This window comes from Chiloscyllium punctatum, chromosome 22, assembly GCF_047496795.1.
Source record: "Chiloscyllium punctatum isolate Juve2018m chromosome 22, sChiPun1.3, whole genome shotgun sequence".
Lineage (NCBI taxonomy): Eukaryota > Metazoa > Chordata > Chondrichthyes > Orectolobiformes > Hemiscylliidae > Chiloscyllium > Chiloscyllium punctatum.
This window is the reverse complement of record NC_092760.1, coordinates 35,196,358-35,218,048: the sequence shown is the minus strand read 5'-3', so window position 1 is coordinate 35,218,048 and position 21,691 is coordinate 35,196,358. Positions and strand designations below refer to the sequence as shown.

General features: G+C 39.0%; 1 protein-coding gene across 6 annotated transcripts in view; it reads right to left on the bottom strand.

The window, feature by feature from the left end:
* slc25a22a (solute carrier family 25 member 22a) overlaps positions 1-21,691 on the bottom strand; it is a 134,307-nt gene that overhangs the window by 25,259 nt on the left and 87,357 nt on the right. For 5 of the 6 annotated variants that reach the window (XM_072591997.1, XM_072592000.1, XM_072591996.1 and 2 more), the window contains 2 exons: positions 13,546-13,636; positions 1,722-1,840 (listed from right to left, as the gene is read on the bottom strand). In XM_072591997.1, coding sequence (XP_072448098.1) covers positions 1,722-1,840; positions 13,546-13,636 — 210 coding nt within the window. Of the gene's footprint in view, positions 1-1,721; positions 1,841-13,545; positions 13,637-19,596; positions 19,644-21,691 lie in introns of all 6 variants that reach the window. The other variant, XM_072592001.1, reaches the window with a different exon arrangement.

Below are 21,691 nucleotides of genomic sequence, written 5' to 3'. Positions count from 1 at the left end.
ATATATTTCGTTTTGGCAACAAAGAGGGAGTTAATTCTGCATGTTCAATATTGTATGCAACGATCCATGTTCAAAAGTCAGTGACAGTTCTGTTCAATAGTAATTAAATGCACAGCAGGAAGTTACTGGGGAAGTGCAGGGTTTAAGGAATTAGTTACAACTGTGATTATCTTGGCAGTTTTCCATTATAAAACATTTTATTCATATACTGTTGACCATCCATAATAAAAGCTAAAAAAAACCCAGCCCCCTCCCAACATCCTTGGTGGGAGACAGAGTAAATAGGTCAGACAAAAAAAAAGTCTCGACTTCCAGCATTAGTCAATTCAGAGTATATAGAGCTCAGTCAAAGGCACAATGGGGCTTGAGCTAAACTCTTCTCAAACAAGATGGTCAAAGTGGCATGGCAGCTCAGTGTTTCGCACTGCTGCCTCACAGTGCCAGAGACCTAGGCTCAATTCCACCCTCAGGCAACTGTCTGTGAAGTTTGCACATTCTCCCCATGTCTGCATGGGTTTTCTCTGGGTGCTCCTCCCACAGTCCAAAGATATGCAGGTTAAGATAGATTAGTTATGCGAAGTTGTCCACATATCCAGAGACGTGTAGGCAAGGTGGATTAGCCATGGGAGATGGTTAAAGGTATAGGGTTGGGGGATGCGGGATTTGTATGGGATGGGCTTTGAAGGTGTGGGGGTGGTCAGTGTGGACCTGATGAGCTGAATGGCCTGATTCGACACTCTAGGGACTCTTTGGGAAAAAAGGAGGAGAATCGCTTCTGATATCAAAGTATAAAGTCATTCTTGTTGGAAATGCAAATTAGTTGACTCCATGTTGGCAATGTTGCACTTTGCAATTAAATAGTGGCAAAAAAAAAAGTGGGTGGAAACAAGCTTACATGGGCCCAGGGTTTCAGTTTTGTTGTCAGTTAAAGTTGAGGTTAAAGTTGCTAGACACAGCTCTCTTTGCTGCAGCCACAAGTTTGAGTTCTTTCTCTGCTGCTAAATTGTTTATTTTGTTGTTCCTTTCTCCTGGACTGGAGGAGATAGCACGAGAAAAACGTCTGATTTGCTGAATTTGCCTTTGCCAAGGGTGTGTTTAGGAGATGCTGCTATATTGGAACAGTTCATGATTAGTAGTTAAATAATACATATTATTCTGTTAAGTATTTTGGTAGAGTTAAAGTTATGCCAATTCTTTTCTTTTTTGTTTGTATTTTAATGGCATTGTAAGAATAAAGTGTGATTTGCTTAAAGCCTAGTAGTTTGACCAATCCAATCACATCTGGAACACAACAACCTATACTTGCCTTTACATAAGACAAAAGTTACGGTTTAGGCCATCTCCTTGATATATTTTGAAGAGGTTTAGTCTGGTCCATAACAATACCAAAAATTACTTTGAAACTTCATCCAAGATTGACATCAATGTGTTACTGTTAAAGTAACCAACTCTGGTTATTCTGAAAGATTACTTCACTCTACCTCTTGCCTTAAATTGCTCACTTTGTCAAAATGTCTTTCCATCCACCTCAGATATTTTAAAGGCAATAATTAAGTGTTCACAAGAAAGATAAAACACTCTTTATAGTTTTCACAGCTCATACAATTTTATATCTCAGTTGTCAATGGCAGAGTCCGCAAAACTATCTTTCATTTCTGGAGACTCCAGGGAGAGTTGGAATCATTGTATCATGCACATTTCCCTGTTCATGTAATAGATACCAAGACGTCCTGCATCCTGCAGCTGGATCTTCAGCATCTCCATAGGGGTAGTTACAATAACTTGACAGGTCCCGGCACCACAACCAGCCAGCATCTCCTTGATCAAGGTCAACTGCTTTCTAGAAAGGGAAGCAAAAACAGTTAACAATGATTCTGCTAATAAGCACTGAAAATTGAGCTGCTTGTGCCACATCAATAGCTTTGATGGCTCAAATAAAATCTAGCCGTCTGCAAGCCCTGTGAAGTGCATTTTTAAGAAATGGAACTGGATCATTTCTGCCATTCTATTTGGACACTGACAGATAGTGATATCAAGTTCTACTTATTTCACAGATGGTAGCTTCAAGCAGAGGCACAGCAGAGGTTAAAACACCATGCATAAACCTATCCTGAAATACTTCCTTGAAAATATTCAATTTAGTGCCACACAATACTCCATTTTGCATTACAAATTTGTGCCAAAAGACGCTTCGCACTGTTAAAGCTTATGACCCATTATGACCTTATGACCCATTAATCAGAGCTGAAATTAGCACGGAGTTTCAATACTAGCTGGACACTAATCTATTCAACCAGCAATGTAACTTGAAGGTATTTTGAAGAAGCCAGCATCTCAGTCGCAAAAGTAGTTCCTTTCAGAGTTTATATTTTGCAATACAACTTTGTGTACACAAAACACATTCTTATCACAGTAATATGAGATATGTAACTGTAAGAAGTGACTTGAGATTCATTGAAGGAAGCAAGTGTAATAGAATAGCTACATACAAAGTCAGTGATCAAAAAGCAAGCAGAAATGTTACCCCCATCCTAAGGAGCAGCAGAAACAACTGCACATTCATGACAGAAAGTCCTAGTTGACATGACTTACTTTGTTTTAAAAAATGGCCAAACTGCACTAAGTTTTCTCTTTCAGACTAAATGTTAACCTTAAAATGTATGAGAAAAATAACAGCTTGCCAAAGCCAATTAGAGTATTGAGATCTAATCTCCAGAGTGCTCGCCGTCTTCTCATACTAACCACTTTACTTCAGAAATGAAAAATCTTATGGCCTGCCCTGAGAGAATGTTTAGGTAATGGATCACTATTGGGCTGATTTGTCAGGGGAGCTCAATGTGTTTTCAACTGAAGCTTTACAATGTGCTTCATTGTATTTGCTCCTCAGTGATGTCTCATACAGTGCTCAAAGTTCCTCAGATCCTGAATTGCTTATACCTCGTACTCCAGTGATACAATTCTCTAATTAAATTGAGGAATTGGACACCCCTCAAACAAAAAGCATTGAATATTCATGCAGTACTTCATTCTATGGTTTTCATTGCCTTGTTTATTACATTATACACCTGTTTGTGTGTTTTAACAGACCATTGCACTGGCAGTTAACAACACCATGGTATCATGCATGCTTCTTTTAAAAGCCTGGTTAAGTCTGCAACCAATTTGACTAGGAAAGTTCATAACCCTATATCTCAAGTCTTCCTTCACTATTATTCAGAAACAATCATTTTCCAGAGGCGTCACTTGATAGCAATCAGTGGCAGGAATGTTGGCTTATGTTTGCATGTTATATGTAGGCAAATTTGACCAGTACAATCAGAGATTAATTAGTTCAGTAAAAACTGAATCGTGAAGCTGGGACCCCCTAGCTTTGTATTAGTTTCACACATGGCACTGAATTGATCACACCTTTATTCAAACTGGGTGCATCCAGTTCAGATGTTTTGGACAGCCACCGAGCAGAAAAAATATCTTCACCTCTACTAAATGATGTTCAGTGGGTAACAGTGGCTTGAGAGGAATGATACAGCTTCTGAAATGTTAGCCATTCCACTGAACCCAGCTTGCAGTTAGGAGAAGGAGTTATAGGGTCATACAGCATGGAAATGGAACCTTCGGTCCATGCCAACCAGGTTTCCTAAACTGAATGAGGCTCATTTGCCTGCATTTGACCCATTTCCTTCTAATTCCTTCCTATACACGTACCTGCCTAAATATCTTCTAAATGTTGTAGTTGCACCCACCTCTAACACTTCCTCTGTTATTTTAGGTGGTTGGGGGGGTGGTGGTGTGGAGAGGAGGAGATTAGGGATTGCCTCAAAGCTGGCTACCTGCAGAAATTCATCACTGACCTCTGAATGCTGTGGGAAAACATGCAAACTGTGATCCTCACGGATGGACACACTGCAATCCAAATGGCATGCAAATTACAGTAAGACAAGACTGTGACATTGTACCAATATTTGTTCCCAGCTTCCTTAGTGCAACACTCCCACCCATCTCCACAAAGCCCCCCTGCTTAAGTGAAGATATTCAACAGGCTTATGTCAAACTATTCAAAATATGAACCAAGATCATGGCAACCTTTGTCATCAAACTGCAGTACTCTGATGACACTTGCGCATGTGTGCACTCTGAGGTTAAAATCCTAACCACTGTTGATGTATTCACAAAGATACCCAAGAGAGAACAGGATTGGGCTTAACATCTGAAAGACAAAGGTCCTCCACAGCAGAAACAGATTTCTACATCACTACACCATTGATTAGGAAGACCAAATATATGCTTCCACACAAAACAGGAGGACATTCAGCCAGTCAATTAAAGCTAGCTTACTTTCTAGTGAAACTTAGAATATGACACTATTTGGCGATATCATAAACAAAATTCATTACAGGGATGACTGCCTCTGACAAAAAGAAATTAAATAATATGACAGATGGATTTTATTTAGCTGCTATTATCCACATATTGGCTAGTAAATGTGGGCTAGCTAGTCATTCATTTGGGGTACTTACAGGTGACAGATTTCATTGTATTTAGCTGCAAAATACACACATTCAATGACAGGTTACTCAAAGCATGCAAATTTGGCTGACACATTTCTGCACTGTATTTGAACATTGCTGAAGTCAACTTTAACACCCATACCGCTCATCAGACAGAGATGAACGAAATTATCTCTGACCCATTTATCTAGCCAATCTATCATGTAAATTGGTAGAAGTCATCTGGGGTTTTCTGCATAAAGGCCCGCTATTTTTTTTTGACTTAGTGACTTTGTAAATCAAATCTAAAAGAAGATATCCAATGACCTGTACCCTTCCAGTTGCCAATTTACGTGATTAGTCAGATTTTCCATTTGTAAAGATTGTTACCAGATTGTCATTGCATGGAATCCTTCCACTACACAGAAGGTGTACTACACATCTTGAGAGATTTGGCAGCTCATTTTACATCCGTCCTCATTGTTTTTTAAAGTGACCTCAATCCTCATATTCCTACCAACTGCTCGAGTAACTAAGTAAATTTTGCTCAATTTTTTTTTTCATTCACACATCTTCAAGTCACCAACACATATGCATTAAGAGTTGATCATCCAATCTTAAATCCCTTTGCTAAAGAGCAAATTGCCTTACATGATTGGTCATGCTATTGTAGTTATTCATTTTAAAATACTGTCAGATTGACTTTGCTGATCTTGAAGAACTGGCAATAACTTGCTGAGTGATAGCATTACTCTGGTTTGGATCTAAGTTACAGGTGGAATTTTAAGTATACTCTAGATATCAGAGTGGGACTGGTGGGAATATCAGCCAGATCTCTAGCACCTGTTCACCACTCGGTGATTTCTCACTGTAAAATATGTTCAAAGAAACCGTGCAAAAAATGTTGACTGCATTGAAGTCTAAAGCTAAGCAGCTTAGCAATTTTAAAGACAATATGGATGAGGAACAGGAGTAGGTCATTTGATTCCTCAAGCCTGCTTCGCCATTTGAGATGATCACGGGTGGTCTGACGGACAACTTAAATCCACATTCTCACCTTTCCTGACAACCTTTCACCCATTTACTCAATTCTATACAGCAACGCACGGTGGCACAGTGGTTAGCACTGCTGTCTCACAGCGCCAGAGACCTGGGTTCAATTCCTGCCTCAGGCAACTGTCTGTGTGGAGTTTGCACATTCTCCCCGTGTCTGCGTGGGTTTCCTCCGGGTGCTCCGGTTTCCTCCCACAGTCCAAAGATATGCAGGTCAGGTGAATTGGCCATGCTAAATTGCCCGTAGTGTTAGGTAAGGGGTAGATGTAGGGGTATGGGTGGGTTGCGCTTCAGCGGGGCGGTGTGGACTTGTTGGGCCGAAGGGCCTGTTTCCACACTAAGTAATCTAATCTAAAAAAAATATTTAAAGACTCTACTTCCACCATCCTTTTAAAGAAGAGTGTTCCAAGTATTTATAAATCTCTGAGAAACTAAATTTCACCTCATCTGTGTTTTAAAAGGGTGACCCTTGATTTTTAAACAGTTTAAGAGTCATTATTTTCACCAGTTTTCTGCAAAAAGGTATTTTTTGATTTCACTTCTTAAAGGCCGATCTCTAATTGAAAGATTCTGCCTTTATGTTCCTAATTCCCTCAGACAAGAGAAAATAGCTCCCTTTCACTTATCTGATCAAAATTCTTTTTCATTTTAAATACCATCTAAACTGGAACCCCAGAACTATACTACTTGCCCTCATCTATCATACACAGCCTTCTCAGCCAGAGTTCCTTTGAAGTTTGCTACCCAAAACAGAATGTAAAGGGATCAGATCAAGGCTCTGTACAACTGAAGCATCGATTCTTCTCCTTTATATGCCAGCTCCCTTGAAAGAGATCAAACGCTCTGATCACAAATTTTGATTTTCTTTGCACCTAACCTGTAACACCCAAAAATAACAAGAAAGAAAACTGACAAAATTAAAATGAAACAACTGACTGTAGAGTAGTTTGCTGTGTGACTTCAATTTTCATTTTTCAATTTTCCTTAGTTTATGCCACAGGCAATGAAATACATCCCTTACATACAAATGAAGAAACCATTAATATATTGGAATTTGATACCTTCCAGAAACTGTGTGCGATAAAATCAAACTAACTGCATGCAATAATTCTCAATAAGGTCAATTAACATATATATATTTAATCAAAATTATCCCCAGAGATATCAATGAACAGAAAACATACAGAAATAAATCTGGGCTTTGAAGCAATGTCCCACAGACGTTAATTTATGCCTAATTTATTTGGAAGATGATTCATCGCTTTGAAGCATTTTAGCAATTAATTCATGCGCAATATTAATTGACTATTTTAATACTTTGTACATATAAAAACTATGATGGATTAACAAATTGTTGTTAAGTAGTTTAAAGTGGCCATTACACATACCTAATCTCCTTCCAACAACTAGGTTTTAAAGGGGAAAGCAAGTTTACGGACGCATGAAGCCTTCATGGAAACAATGCCTTATTAAATGGTCTTGTGCCCAGATGGAAAGACACAATTTCAAAAATCGATCTGAGCATCATTTAATCCATGTAACGTTTAGTGAAGCCATTGCCCTACTTTTGGTTTGTCATGCAGATGAGTATGGTGACTTTTTTCTACAATGCATTAGGCCTGTGATGTTAACTCATGTGCTCTGGTACTTTCTCAGTGTTACACACATACAAATTTAAATAAAATAGAGCAGCACACACAGAGGAGGAATTATTTTTCTCCACATTAAGGCACATTTCCTGCAGATTTTGTTAGAAGACGTTAATCTCAAATTCATCCAAACAAAATCAATTAATTCAGATTGTATTCCAATACAACACTCCAAAAGCTGCTGCACTTCCAATGGACTTCCAATGACTTTAATCATGCAGTAGCAAGCTAGTACTGAAAGCTAATCTGCGAGCAAACATTGCTGGTAAACTACAAGCAGGGGCCAGTCCAGAAAGTCTCATGAGAAGCTTAACCCAAAGAATTTGCTTTTAACATGCTGGATTTAAGAGAAACAGAGAGAAAAGGAGGCTGCTTCTCTGTGTTGCTGAGACTCTCCCATCCCACTGGCAATAGCCTCTCTCAGCCATTGAACTCAGCTGTCAAAGTGATTACTTGCAACAGCATCTGCTAGGTTCTCCACGGGGATCTGAGTCAGCCAGCGCTGCAAATAGCTTTGACTGTTTGCAAGGTTAAAACAAGAATAAATATCAAACAAAGTTACTTCTAGTGAAAGAATTATACTTTTCTTTCTTTTTGAAAAGAAAAGCTAAAATTAATAAGATTTCCAATACTCTTCAGAGTTTCCATATTCTTTGGATCAGTAAAACTGCACGGTCCATTCCAAAACATGTTGATATTTTTAAGATTTTGCAAAGATCGTAGTCCACCAACCCCATTTCTTTGAGCAGTGATGCAATGGACATGACTGCCACTTTGTTAGTTTCAACTGAACCAGACGAGGCCACCATTTGAAATGAAAATTTGTGATCTGAATCACAACCATCAGAGAAGGTCAGGCAATTTGGTATTAACGTGGTGAAGGCATTTCTGACAAGATCAGCACTTACTGTCCGCCAAAACACCAGACAACAGTTAAGAATCAAATACATGGAAATATCATTACCTGCATGTTTCTCTCCAAACAATCCACCATCCTGACTTGGTAATACATCATTGTTCCTTGACTGTTGCAAAATCCTGGAACTTACTCCCCCCTCAGAGCTCTGAGGGTACTGACATCAAATGGATTACAGCAATTCAAAGCGAGCAGGTCACGAGCACTTTCTCAAAGACAACTATGGATGGGCCATAAATGCTGGTCTAGCCAGTGACAGCCACATTTCAAAAATGTGTTTAATGGCAAGAGTCAAGTTGCTACTACACCTCAAGCAGTTTTTTTCAATCTGGAATCTGCAGCCACTTTTCTGTTTGGAATTGATAGTGTGTGCTTGCCAGATACTTGAGAATACTGAGAATGATTTGTACATGCAGACTAGATAAACATGGGATTGTGGCATTTGGTCTGAATTCTCTGCCTGCAACCATTTTCAGACTTTTTTAGGTTTTGTACTACTTGTATGTTTCAGTAAGATGACCCCTCATTCATCTAAACTCAACACAGATACAGGCAAAACTCATCAAATCTTTCCTCACAAAATGATTCCTGGGATAAAGGGGTCGATCAAGTGAACCTTTTCTGACCTACTTCAAATGCTGTTATATACTTTCTCGGGAAAGAGACCAAATTTGACACAGTACTTTCGATGTAGTCTCACCAAAGTATTTACAGTTGTAGCAAATCCTTCCTATTATTATACTCTACTCCCTTGCATTAAACAACCATATTTCATTTGCAACCATATTTCTCTTGCTGTACCTACATACCAGTTTTCTGTGCTTATATATATACCTCCATATTAAAGAGCATTCATTTTTCTCCATGTAAATAACACAGTACTTTTCTATTCTTCTTGACAAAGTGGTCACCTTTATACTTTCCCAGTTCATACTATATCTGCCAATTCCTTTTTTTTAAAAGTCACTCACTGAATCAACATCCCTTTACAGATTGTCCTCCTCAAAACTTATTTTGTTCACTATCTTTCGTTATCAGCATATTTAGTGACTTTAAGTCTGGTTCCATTCTTCAAGTCATCAATACTGATTCTAAATAGTGCAGACCTGTCACTCCACTGGTTACATCTTGTCAAACCTGATATGACCCACTTATTCATAATCTTTGCCTATTAGCTATCAATCCATCATCCATGATAATGTTACCCTGACATCCTGAGGTCTTACCTTACAGTTACCATGTCGTAATCATTGTTGTGCTACCTTATCAATACTTTATCATGCAGTACAGAAGAGGCCCTTCAGTCCATTGAGTCTCCACCAGTGTTATAAAAGTTCCAGTGCTCTTCCAAGGTTTTTTTTTCTTTGATGAGGTTGTAAGGTACTTCATCATAAGGTAGCCTCAAATACTCTGACAATGTATCTCAGATTCCCACCACCATCTAAATGAAGAAGTTTTCCTCAAATCCAGTCAATACCTTCTGCTTTTGACTTCAATTGTGTCTCCTCGTCATTGATCCTTCAACTCAGTGGAACAGCTGTCTTTGCCCCTCATAATATTAAACACCATGATCAGGTCCCCTCACAGCCTTGTCTGCTCTAAAGAAAACAACCCAAGCTTATCCAGCCTGTCTACATAGCTAAAATGTTCCATCCCAGGGAATATCTTGGTCAACCTCCTCTGCACCTCCTCCAGTGCACTGATGCCCCACACATCCTTCCGACAGTGCAATGACCAGTAATCCAGCTGTGGCCTAACCAAAATCCTGCATAGCTCCACCATGATCTCCCTCTTTTTATACTTTTGCCACAAATGCCCCTTATGCCTTCTTAAGATCAAGTCAAATGCCCCTCATGTCTTCTTGACTACCTTATTTTGACCTGCCCTTCAGGGATCCATGGACAAGCACCCTAAGATCCCTCTTCCTCTGAATTTCCTAGTGTCTTGCTATTTATATAGTATTCCCTTGTTCTGTGCCTTCTTCCAAAGTACATCACCTCACAATTATCAATATTAAATTCCATCTGCCACTGATCTACTCATTTAATCAATCCATCTTTATCCTATGTAGCCCAAGACCTTTCTCCTCACTGTAACCAGCCAGGCAATCATTGACTTTTATACAAATTTACTTATCACCTCTAAACCCAACCCCACATTTTCTTCTATATCGTTATATGTATCACAAACAATAAGAGATGCAACACTGACCTCTGTAGTACAGAATAGGACACCATTCTCTCATCACAAAAACAGCCTTTACCATCATCTTCTGTCTCCTACCATGAAGCCAATTTTGCATCCAACTTGCCAAGTTACATAGAAAAGTACAGTGCAGAACAGGCCCTTTGGCCCACGATGTTGCACCAAGACTTAATCCTAATGTAAAATATAGTAACTTAACCTATGCACCCCTCAACTCACTGCTATCCATGTGCATGTCCAGCAGTCACTTAAATGTCCCCAATGACTCTGCTTCCACCACCACAGCTGGCAACGCATTCGATGCATTCACAATTCTCTGTGTAAAGTTCCCTGGATCCCATGTTTATCAGTCTCTCATGTGGGGTCTTGACCAAGGATTTGCTGAAATCCATATAAACTACATCATCTGCACTACCCTCATGTACACACCTGGTCACCTCCTCAAAAGATTTGGTAGCCATAACCTCCCTCTCACAGATCAAACTTTGCCTCCACAAATGGAAATCAATTCTTTTCTTCAAAATGGTCTCCAATTGTTTGCCTCATGTCCTTTTGCATCTTTTGTAAATCCAAGTGCACCACATTTACAGGATCCCTTTTATCCATATTAATTTGAGTTCTTTGAGAAAGTAAGTAGTATTGAAGAATTACTTTCCTTATACAAAAGCATGCTGAATTTGTCTGAATGTGTTAAGATGTTTTAAGCTAAAACCTCTAATACTATATTCCAGCATTTTTCCCACAACAAATATAAAGCTAACTGGCCTGTAATTGATCTACTTTCTATATCTTTCCTTTCTTGAATATGGAAATTAAATTTGCTATTTACCAAATTGACAGGATCTTTCCAGAATTAAATCATTTGGTAAATTTAAAATCTAGGCATCCTCCATTTCTGCAAACCCTAGGATGAATTCCTTCAGCTCCATGCAACTTAACAGCCTTTAGCGAATATTTTCCTCAGTGCCCTGACGTTAGGAATTGTAACTGGTTTATGTTTTTCCATTCATTTCACCTCTTGATTTGCAAGGATTTCTGGGATATTAACTGTTTCTTCCACAGTTAAGACAGACAGACCAACAGACCATCTCTGTTAAACTCTTCTGCTATTTCCCTGAAATACAATACTGTGTTTGAAACACATATTTCTTCAGTGTGAATTGGTTCTACACTGGCTATAATGCGATTCCAGCCCAATTGTTTTACATGGCATGGCTATTGTGCAATTTTCTTATAATGTGAGATCACACAAGGACAAAACTATTGCGTTATAACAGAACCAGCCATATTGCTTTATTTATTAATTGGCAAACCTTGACTAAATAAAGTGGAATAACTGGCATGAATGTGAAGATAGCCACCTGTAATGAAAACAAAAAATGCTGGAAATCTCAGCGGGGCAGGCAGCATCCAAGGAGAGAGAGCAGGCTAACGTTTTGACTCTAAACAACTCTTCATCAGAAAAGATCCCGGCATCTACAATAATTTCCTCTGAGCCACCTGGCATAACTGGAATGGAGCATTACTTATTTTTGAACACTAAAACATAAACATTACACGTGGTGCGCATAGGTTAGTCCTAGCCCAGGCCAGACAGTTCTGCAGACCCAAGTTTACTTTATATGTTTGTTTCTCTAATCAATTTGTTATTACACACCCCTGGGCAGGATGTGAATCTGGGCCTCCTGGCTCAAAGGTACCACAGCACCAGAACACCACCACAGCACCAGAAGAGTCCTTTGCCTGCTTTTTAAGTTCAACCTGTTCAGAGATCTTATGACATACCTTTGTAGCAGATGGGACGGGAACACAGGCCTCCTGCTGCAGGGATAGGGAGACTACCACAGTACCACAAACACCCGCTCGGTCTGCTTTTTTGTCTTAAAAAGATCACCTGTTCAGACATGTTATAACACACCTCTGGAGCAGGTAGTGTCAGCAGAAACTCCTGAGAGCCTGAATGAACCTGTGTGAATGACAGCACTGAGAGATCCACATGTAATAACATCACACGCACTAAGCCAAGATTCTGCACATCCACCAAATGAGGCACTGTGAATCAGCAAGCAGGTACAAAGGTCATTAAAGTAGTGCCAGCTGGTCAGCCCCTCCTGGTGGGCAAGGGAAAGGCAGCAGCAGTATTTAGACTGATTGAATTCGGGGGATGGGGAGCACTGACAGTGCCGAGCACTTCACCTCCAACTTTACTGAAGGGCTGACTCAGACTGTCCTTCCCACTGGAAGGCAGCTACATCCATCACTCGACAATAACATGACATGGCACAGCCAAGCGGACAATCTGCATGCTCCCCGTGCCTATGAAACACAGCCTAAGTAAAACTCTACATCATAACTAAAACTGGAAAATAATATTCATCATAAGCAATTAAATTTTGAAACCTGAAGGAAGCGATGATAACTGAATGCAGAATTGCTAGGGAAACACATTCTCCAAAGTCTTCTGCTAAAGGCCATTATTCCAGCATTTCACGAGATGTTTTGTATTTTGACAAGACATAGGAACTCAATTATGTACAAATCTGACAATGACAAATTTCACAGTGAAGCAGCACTGAAACAAATCATCATAAATATTTCAGTAATTCTTGGCTACTATGAGAACCTGACTTTTAAAATGGTTGCTCTCTAAGCAGCTGCAACTATTATTTTTACCCCCATCAACTTGCTGCAAAGGAAATATTTTCAAAAAAAAAAAGCATAATTCAAGGGTGGAAAGCAGAGCTGCACTTAAAAGCAGCGCTGATCTTAAACAGTCACAACCCTGACACGGACACTGCATCTGCAGAAATTGCTCCCCACCGTGTGGTAGCACAGATGAACACAATATTGGGGCATTGCATTCATAACATGGAGCATTTGTAGCTATTTTTAATCAGCTTGTTCAGATGTATTATGTCACACCTTTGGAGCAGCTGAGATTTGAGCCTGGACCTTCTAGCTCAAAAGGTAGGGACACTACCACTGTATGCCGAGATACTTGTATATTTAAAATCAAGAAAGATAACATTCCTAAAACACAGCAGCGCTGTAGCCTGAACTAGCTGTGATCATTTCATAACCCTCATTGTTTTTGGCGGCAGGTAAGAATTTTATTTAGCGAAGAACTTGATGGTTAATTTTGAAAGTGGCCAGTCAGTTGTATTAAACTGCATTTTAAGTGGGGACTTCCTTTCTCTCTGCCAGTCCCTTGATTTTGAAAGAAACTTCCACTTACCCATCCTTTGAAAGCATGTGACGGAAGAAATCATTTGCTGCAAGCTTTATGGCTTTTTCTGGTGTAACTAAAGTAAGATTGACAGCAGCTCCTACAGTGATGTAGATGGGACAAAAGAAAAGAAAAATAATCCAGAAATTAAAAGCATTTTATTTTCTTTACAAAATTCCAACTTACAATCAAAATATGACAACAATATGGAGTGTATTATAAATAGAAACTATGTTCAGTTATTTAAATTTCTGTAACTCTATAGTGACAACGCTTAAACATTGCATGAAAGCAGTAATTGGAGGGAGCAGACTTCAGATGACAGAAATAGCACAAGCACAACGTATAGTTAGTAAGGAAAAGTTTTGAAAGGGGATACAGTTCTTAAATGGACTGCTCAGTGTTACAACATTTCATGGAGAGACATGCACTCTGACTCATTACTTCCTTAATGATACTGCATACTTTCAGCTTCCTTCTGTTCAATAATTAATCCCATGCCAAGCAGGACATTATCCGACCAACACATAAGTGAATGCACCCAATCTAATGCAATTTCACTATTACATGAACACACAATTAAAGCAGTTTTAGACTGCAAGTATAAAATATATACATTTAACTGTTAATAGTTTTAAGTGTTTTGTATACATAAACAAAAATAAATAAAAAGTCAAAATGATAGTTTAGCTCCAAAGCAGACAAAGCATTTGAGAGTCTGGACTGTCATCGCTCCAAATTTGCATGCTTGCCTCATTTTCTACTCTCAGTTAGACACAGACATGAAAACAAAACTGACAAAAGGGAAAAGAATATTGCTCTTCAAGTTCCCTCCTTTTACCAACTGCCAAGTACAACAATGAACACAAGGGAAAGTTGCAGGGATGTGACTTCAATATTGTTTACTTAAACAAGGCAAATGGTTTCAACTCTCCTATGGTTGAATATTATCTGGTTCAGAATATATGTAGATTTCAGTTTCGTCTTTTCCAACTTTTTGCTCAATCCAAGCAGAATTAAGTGCGACACTTAAAATTACTGAAGTGACCGTCACTCTTTGTTGGAGCTGCTGAACTTCGTTATGAGGCTCGTGCAGGTGTATATATAGCCAGAACACAGTTCAAATTGGGCTGATCCTGGTTTCAGACTATAAACATAACTTTATACGTTGTGCAAATAGATAGAAGCAGCTAGGGCTGTTCACATTGGAAGAGATGGTTTGGAGGACCAGTCAGTTTAACTTTAGTGGGGAAGCTTTGAGAGATAATTATCCGGGACAGAATTACTGGTTACATGAGAAAGATAGGTTGATGTGGAAGAGTCAAAATGGATTTGTAAAGGGGAAATCATGTTCAAGTAACTTGCTAGACTTTTTGAGGTCATAACTGAAAGACTCAATAAGGGTAATGCTATTGATGCGATGTATATGGATTTTCAGAAGGCATTGGACACAGTGCAATACAACAGGCTTGTGAGGAAGGTTCTGGTCATGAAATAAACAGTTAGTAACAACATGCACAAAATTAGTTGAGTGACAGTAAATAGAGTAATGGGCTGGAAGGAGGTTTGAAAGGGAGCTCCCCCCATTGGTTGAGTATCGGGATCCTTGCTTTTTCTGATATATATACTGAATTTTGATGTGCAGGGGATAAACTAAAAGTTTGTAGATACACAAACCTTGGAAGAAATGTAAGCTATGAAGAGGACAGGGCGGAACTTCAAAAGGACATTAACTGAAAGATGAGTTTTTATGTTGAGAAATGCAAGGTCATGCATTTTGGTGGAAAGAACATTGAAAGACAATTTAAAACAGGGGATACTATTCTAAAGGGGTGTTCCTGTGCACAAGAACAGCGGTGTTCCTGTGCACAAGAACAGCGGTGTTCCTGTGCACAAGAACAGCGGTGTTCCTGTGCACAAGAACAGCGGTGTTCCTGTGCACAAGAACAGCGGTGTTCCTGTGCACAAGAACAGCGGTGTTCCTGTGCACAGATCATTTAAAGTGGCAGGGCTGGTAGGGAGAGCAATAAATAAAACATACAGCATCATTGGTATTATAGTACAAACAGCATAAAGGCATAAAGTACAACAGCAAGACACTGATATTGAATTTGCAAAAGAACTTGTCACATCTCAGATGGAGCATTACATATACCACATTGCAAGAAGGATGTGAACACACTGCAGAAAGTTTAGAAGTAGTTTACAAGAATTGCTCCAGAGACGAGAAACTTTAATTCTGTGGATAGATTGAAGAATTTGTATTGTTCTCCTTCATGATAGAAAAGCTAAAAGGAGATGTGATGGAGATTTTCAAAACTAGAAGCAGTCTGGATCAAGTAGATAAGGATAAACATCAACATCCTGCTCATCAACAAAAAAAAACAAGCAGACTTAGACTTAAAGTGATATGCAATAGCAAGTGTGAAGTGAGGCAAAACCTTTTCACTCAGCAAGTAGTTAGGATATGGAATGAACTACCCGGAAGTGTGGTGTAGGTGGGTAAAATTGAGGCATTCAGGAGAGTATTGGATGATTATTTAGGTAAAAGTAATTTGCTAAGGTATTTTGAAAAGGCACAATGGGCTGGATGGCCTCCTTTCGTGCCATAATACTTTGATGATCCTGTAATTTGATAAAAACATTCAAAATAATGAGGGATCTGGACAGAATAGAGAGGGAGAAATTGCCTCCATTGGCAAAAGGGTTGAGAATCAGAAGACACTAATTTATACTGACTGCCAAAAGCAGTGGCAGATAAGCAGGAAGCTTGGAGAACTGTAGCATCACATGGCAATACATTTTTTTTTTAAAAAAAGCACAATAAGCAGTTCGGACCTACAAATCGTGTGCTCATAACTGTGATGGAGTCAGATTCAATATGGCTTTGGGTGACACCATTAACTGTGTGACTTCCACTTGCTGCCTTCACAAGGCAGAATGCGATTGATCCTGTACAAAGATTGCAAGATAACGAAAAGGCTGGAGTCCAGGAAAAATAGGACAGGTAGGAAATGGGTCTCAGCGAGTGAGAGAAACTTATTGTAAACTTATGCCTGCTACTCCCTGGTTCAACGTACTATTGCTTCAAACACTATATTCACAGAGGTTTAAAAACCAGAGAATGTTTGTTAACTTCAGATTGCTCAACTGAAAAACAACATTCACAGAATCTATCATAGAATCCCTACAGTACGGAAGCAAGCCATTTGGCCCATTGCATCCACACTGCTCCTCTGAAGAATATCCCACCCCACTATCCTATCCCTGTAACCCTGCATTTCCCATGGCCAAACTGTGTAATCTGCACATTCTTGTGAGAAAACTGGAGCACCCGGAGGAAATCCATGCAGACATGGAGAGGTTATATGTGTGTGGATTTTGCAGAGTCACCCAAGGCTGGAATCAAACATGGGTTCCTGGTGCTGTAAGGCAGCAGTGCTAACCATTGCACCACTTGTTGCCCCAGCATTCTGGTGATGCATTTCAAAAACATCAAGGATGGATAGACAAAGCAATCTCTAGTGCACAGCAAGGCAATGTGACTCATTATGAAGAATCCAAAAAAAAACTGTAATCCTCTTTCAAATTAAGCGCATTAGAATTTTCATTCTTTTAAAAAAAAGCACTCTGATTTTAAAGCAAAAAATGTACTGGTCTTAAATCTGTTACATCTTTCACTCTGAAGGCTGTAGTTGGGTAGCAGTGTTTGCAGAATTAAAAATGTAGAGAACATCAGCTCAAAACCCATTCTAACAAAAATTATTTAAATTTAGTTTGAAATAAATCAGCAGATAAATATCTAGACCGATTAAAAATGAACTTGAGGCTATCAGATTGCTGTAATAATCCAAATGGTTCAGTAAACTCCTTCAGGGAAGCAAACTAGCTGTCCCACACAATGGAATTAACACGGAGCGTTCCACAGCAGCAGCATTAAATACCACTCAGAATGGCAATGTTTAGGGGATAGGGAAAATATTTTTGAGGTGGAGATCTGAATGGGAACTTTTTAAAAATCATCAGTTCGTAAGGATAGTATGGTCACTGAAGACGTTGGAGCTGCAAAGCCCTATGGCATGGAATGCCTCGTGATGCCTCATCTATATCATGTGAATTTAGGGGTGGTGCTTCCAGGAAATTCTTCATAGCAGATGAGATAATAGGATGAACAGTCAGCTGCAAACATGTGTTAATAGCTGGACATGGAACAACATGGTAGAGACTTGGAAATTGAAGAGCTAGTGTCTTATACACTGTTAGAGAAGGATGCATTCTACTGCAGAGAGATGGAATCTTGCAACTTTTCTGACTAGAATTTACTGGCGTGAAATTTGATCAGCTCCTTCATCATTTTAGTTGTACTTATGCAAGTAGCAATTCTCTAATGCATAACACTGTAGTAACTGGATTGGGGAATCCTCCTTTGTTCACAACAAGTAAAAAAAAACTGTGAACCAACTCTTGGTTTACTGAGTTCTTAGTATCTCTCAGATTAGTTTATGCCAAAAGGAAAATAAAAGTATGGACATTACCATGTACCTCAGATGTTAGGAGAGCAGCCTGATCCTAACATTTCCCTGCTGTTGGGCACGCATGGGACAAAGAAATCACACAGAATGGAAGCTCATGGGAGGAAAAGACCACCGCCATCAATCATTGGTGGAATTACCAAATCAAGCAAATAATGGAAATCAGATTATTTGCTGGCCACGATGTTGTTGGGTTTTAGCAACATCCGCTAGCCTCTCAGTAATGAATGGCTATTTCAGTACCGTTGACAGGAGCAAGAACAAAATGTTATTTGGAAGTCAACATTCAACCATGAATTACAAATGATTGATTTCAAGATTATTTGTTCAAGTTTCCTTTGTTCAGTTTGCAGTTAAGTAAATTGTCTAGCTAATTTCCAAGTTATACGATGGGCCAAATAAAAATTGGGGCTTCATTGATATGGAAATACAGGACCCAAGTTCCATTTTAAACGTCAGCACATTCCTGAACGCAGCAGCAACTCGAGAAAACTCGGTTTCCCTTCTGGGAGGAATATAAATTAAAGTGGTGTCTTGATGAGGCATTGCTGGAGGTCTTTCAGAAGTTAGTGCAACAAATACAACGATTTTGAAGGTTTGGTAACTAGTTTTCAGACCGACCACATATCAGACCAGAGAAAACGTAACCAAAAAAAGGTGTGCACTCTAACATTAACAAAAAATCTTCAGGTAATGTCCCACAACCAGCTCCATCACATTGCATGTCATATTTGATCATTTTTAAACCATTCCTCTTTTCCACAAAATTGACACTCCAGTTTTTAACGACAGTCTTTCTAGATTGAAGAAAAACAATTCCCAATTTAACTAGACTAATACAAAACATAAAAAAACTCTTGAAAAATTTTGAATCATTTAATTTGCTTTGGTCTGGTTATATAATTCTGGGTTTGTGCAAATAAAATTTGCTTTTATGCTTCAACAATTCAGGGATGCTAGACAGCTTGGACCACTTGACATGTCATTTCCAAGTCATGTTCCAAGCCGTTTCCAATAAAGATATATATCACTGTTCTGTTAAAGCAATTAAGTCAATATTCTGATCTCCCTCACACCATTGCGGAGAAAAGCTCATCACAAGGATGTGCTGCAGTATGACGAGAAGAAAGCTCACCACCTATGCAAGACAACTTGGAGTGGGTAATAAATGGAACGTCACCATCATTGCCCATTATCCAAGAATGCTTTTGAAAGATTGCTTTCAAACAAAAGCATTAAAAAAAAAGTCAATGCAACAGTCCAAAATGTCAAGACTCCATGAGATGTACCATTTTATTTTTTAAAAAAGCAAACTTCAGACATAGGCTTAAAAGAAGCTGGAAACATTTAGACCACCAACTTTGAAAAATGTGAGTTCCATGCAAAACACCCAGTTAGTAAGAAAATGAACCCTGCTCCAAAATGGTCCCTTCACCACACCATACAAAAAGCATTTATTCAATACTGCCATTCTTCCCCCAAGATAGGACATTGCAACAAGGTCTTTCATTATATGCATTTACCATACCATTAAAAGTGGCACTGGTCTTTTGAGTGCCCATATTTTCTTGTCCTCTGAAAGAAAACAAATAAGGTATTTTCACATCTACAATTGACGACTTCCTTTTTAATAACTCTGCATACATTTCCCACCTGCATAATCATATAAAAACTCAAGTAGCTTTAACAAGGAATGAAACATAAACTTCATCAAAAAATGACTATAAGCAATGACTAATTTCAACATAATTTAACTGATATAGAAATTCTGCCTATATGAAATGTGGTAAAGGACACCTCTCAATACAACACTGACTGTTACAGCCTATGACGGCTCAGGGTCAAACTGTGCTGAAATACCAGAACTCACCTGAAGTCAAGGAGATTAATGTCAGTGTTGAGACTGGAGGCAAATGGGGAGGAGGAATCAAACTTGCAAGTGATCGCTGTTAGAAAGTTACAAGCATACATTCATTGGGCAAGGATATGAATAGGTTGGTGTGTGAAGTGTCCCATGTCTTTGTGGTTAAATCTGTGGGCTAGGCAGCTTACAATATATGCTAAAGGGTGCCTTATTTCTTTGTAACTGAGTCACATACAACAGTACAGTATAGGAACAGGTCCTTCAGCCCATCATGTCTATACCTACCATGATGCTATTCTAAACTAACACCATCTGCTTGTACATGGTCTGTATCCCTCTGTTTCCTGCCTGTTTGTGTTTCTAAATGCCTCAAACACTGCTATCCCCTCTGCTTCTACCACCTCCCCCTGGCAGAGCATCCCAGATACCTACCACCCTCTCTTTAAAAAAAAACTTACCTCACACAACTCCTTGAAATTTTTCCCCTCTCACATTAAACAAATACCCAAGGTATTTGACATTTCCATCGTGTGAAAAAGACTCCAACTATCCACTGTCTCCATGTCTCTCAGAATTTTATACAATTCTATCAGGACACCTCTCAGCTTCCAACACACTAGCAAAAACATTACCTTGAGTCAGTACTCTCAGGAGGGAATACATATACACATTTTTATAAATAATACAATGTTATAGGCTTTTATATTGCACTGTCACACTTCATGTCTAAGAACTTGGTTTCCTCTATTACTGCAGTATTCAATTTATCCTTGACATTAGGTACAGGCAAAAGGATGATATCTGGTAAAACAGCCATTTCAATTCTAAAGGCTAACCTCTCCTGTTGCTGCAGCCTTCTTTGATTTAAACTCATCTTACAATGCTGGTGAATACTTCAATCAACTTTCTATCTATCCTTCCTCCATGCTCGATATGCACCTATTACCTACAGTCTTCTTCCACATTTCATTCCCACTTGGTGTAATCTCTACTCAATCTTCCTCAAAAATATCAGGCTAGCGTAATCTAACCTGATCATTACCTATTCTCAACATGTCACATATCTTCTCAATGTCTGCTTGTTCTTCACCTCGGTTACTCACTGAAAATAAAAAGGTCCCTTACACAGTGTATTCCTTGTAGTGCTGAAAGGAAAAGCAGGTACACAGAGTAATTTGCAGGTCGAAATTGGAAAACAAAACGGGCAGACCTGGAATAAAAGGATCTGAATTATTCATTCATGATTGTCTCCACAGAGACGGGAACGGGGAACTTGCTATCTTTATCATGTGACAGTTCTACAAAACATAGTTGACTCTTTAATTCACATTTTCAATAAGTGCAGGATGCTCACAGTCTTAGAGCCAACTAGCAAGCAGAAACATGTCATTGGGTTCAACTTTAACTGGAGGCAACTATTTTTATAGGCATCAAGTAAATAAACAAAGCTGAACACAAAACTTCAGTATAAAACAAACACACGTCCCCTTGCTGTTTAATGACCACCGTGATTCTGTTCCAGATTGCCAGCTGGAACTGACCGGCCAGAACCAGGAAATTTCCATCCATTTTATAACACGTTATCTAAATGCTTACCAGACTTCTCACAGAATGGACACAAGCACAACAGCCCAATGAAATTTGATGCAAAAGATTTGCTAATGGCCAATCTATTGAAATTTCTACTTGCTCACCTGGTCCTTCAATGCTCTCATTTACTGGGATGTGATACTTTGTAGTTATATGTCTTATCTCTTTG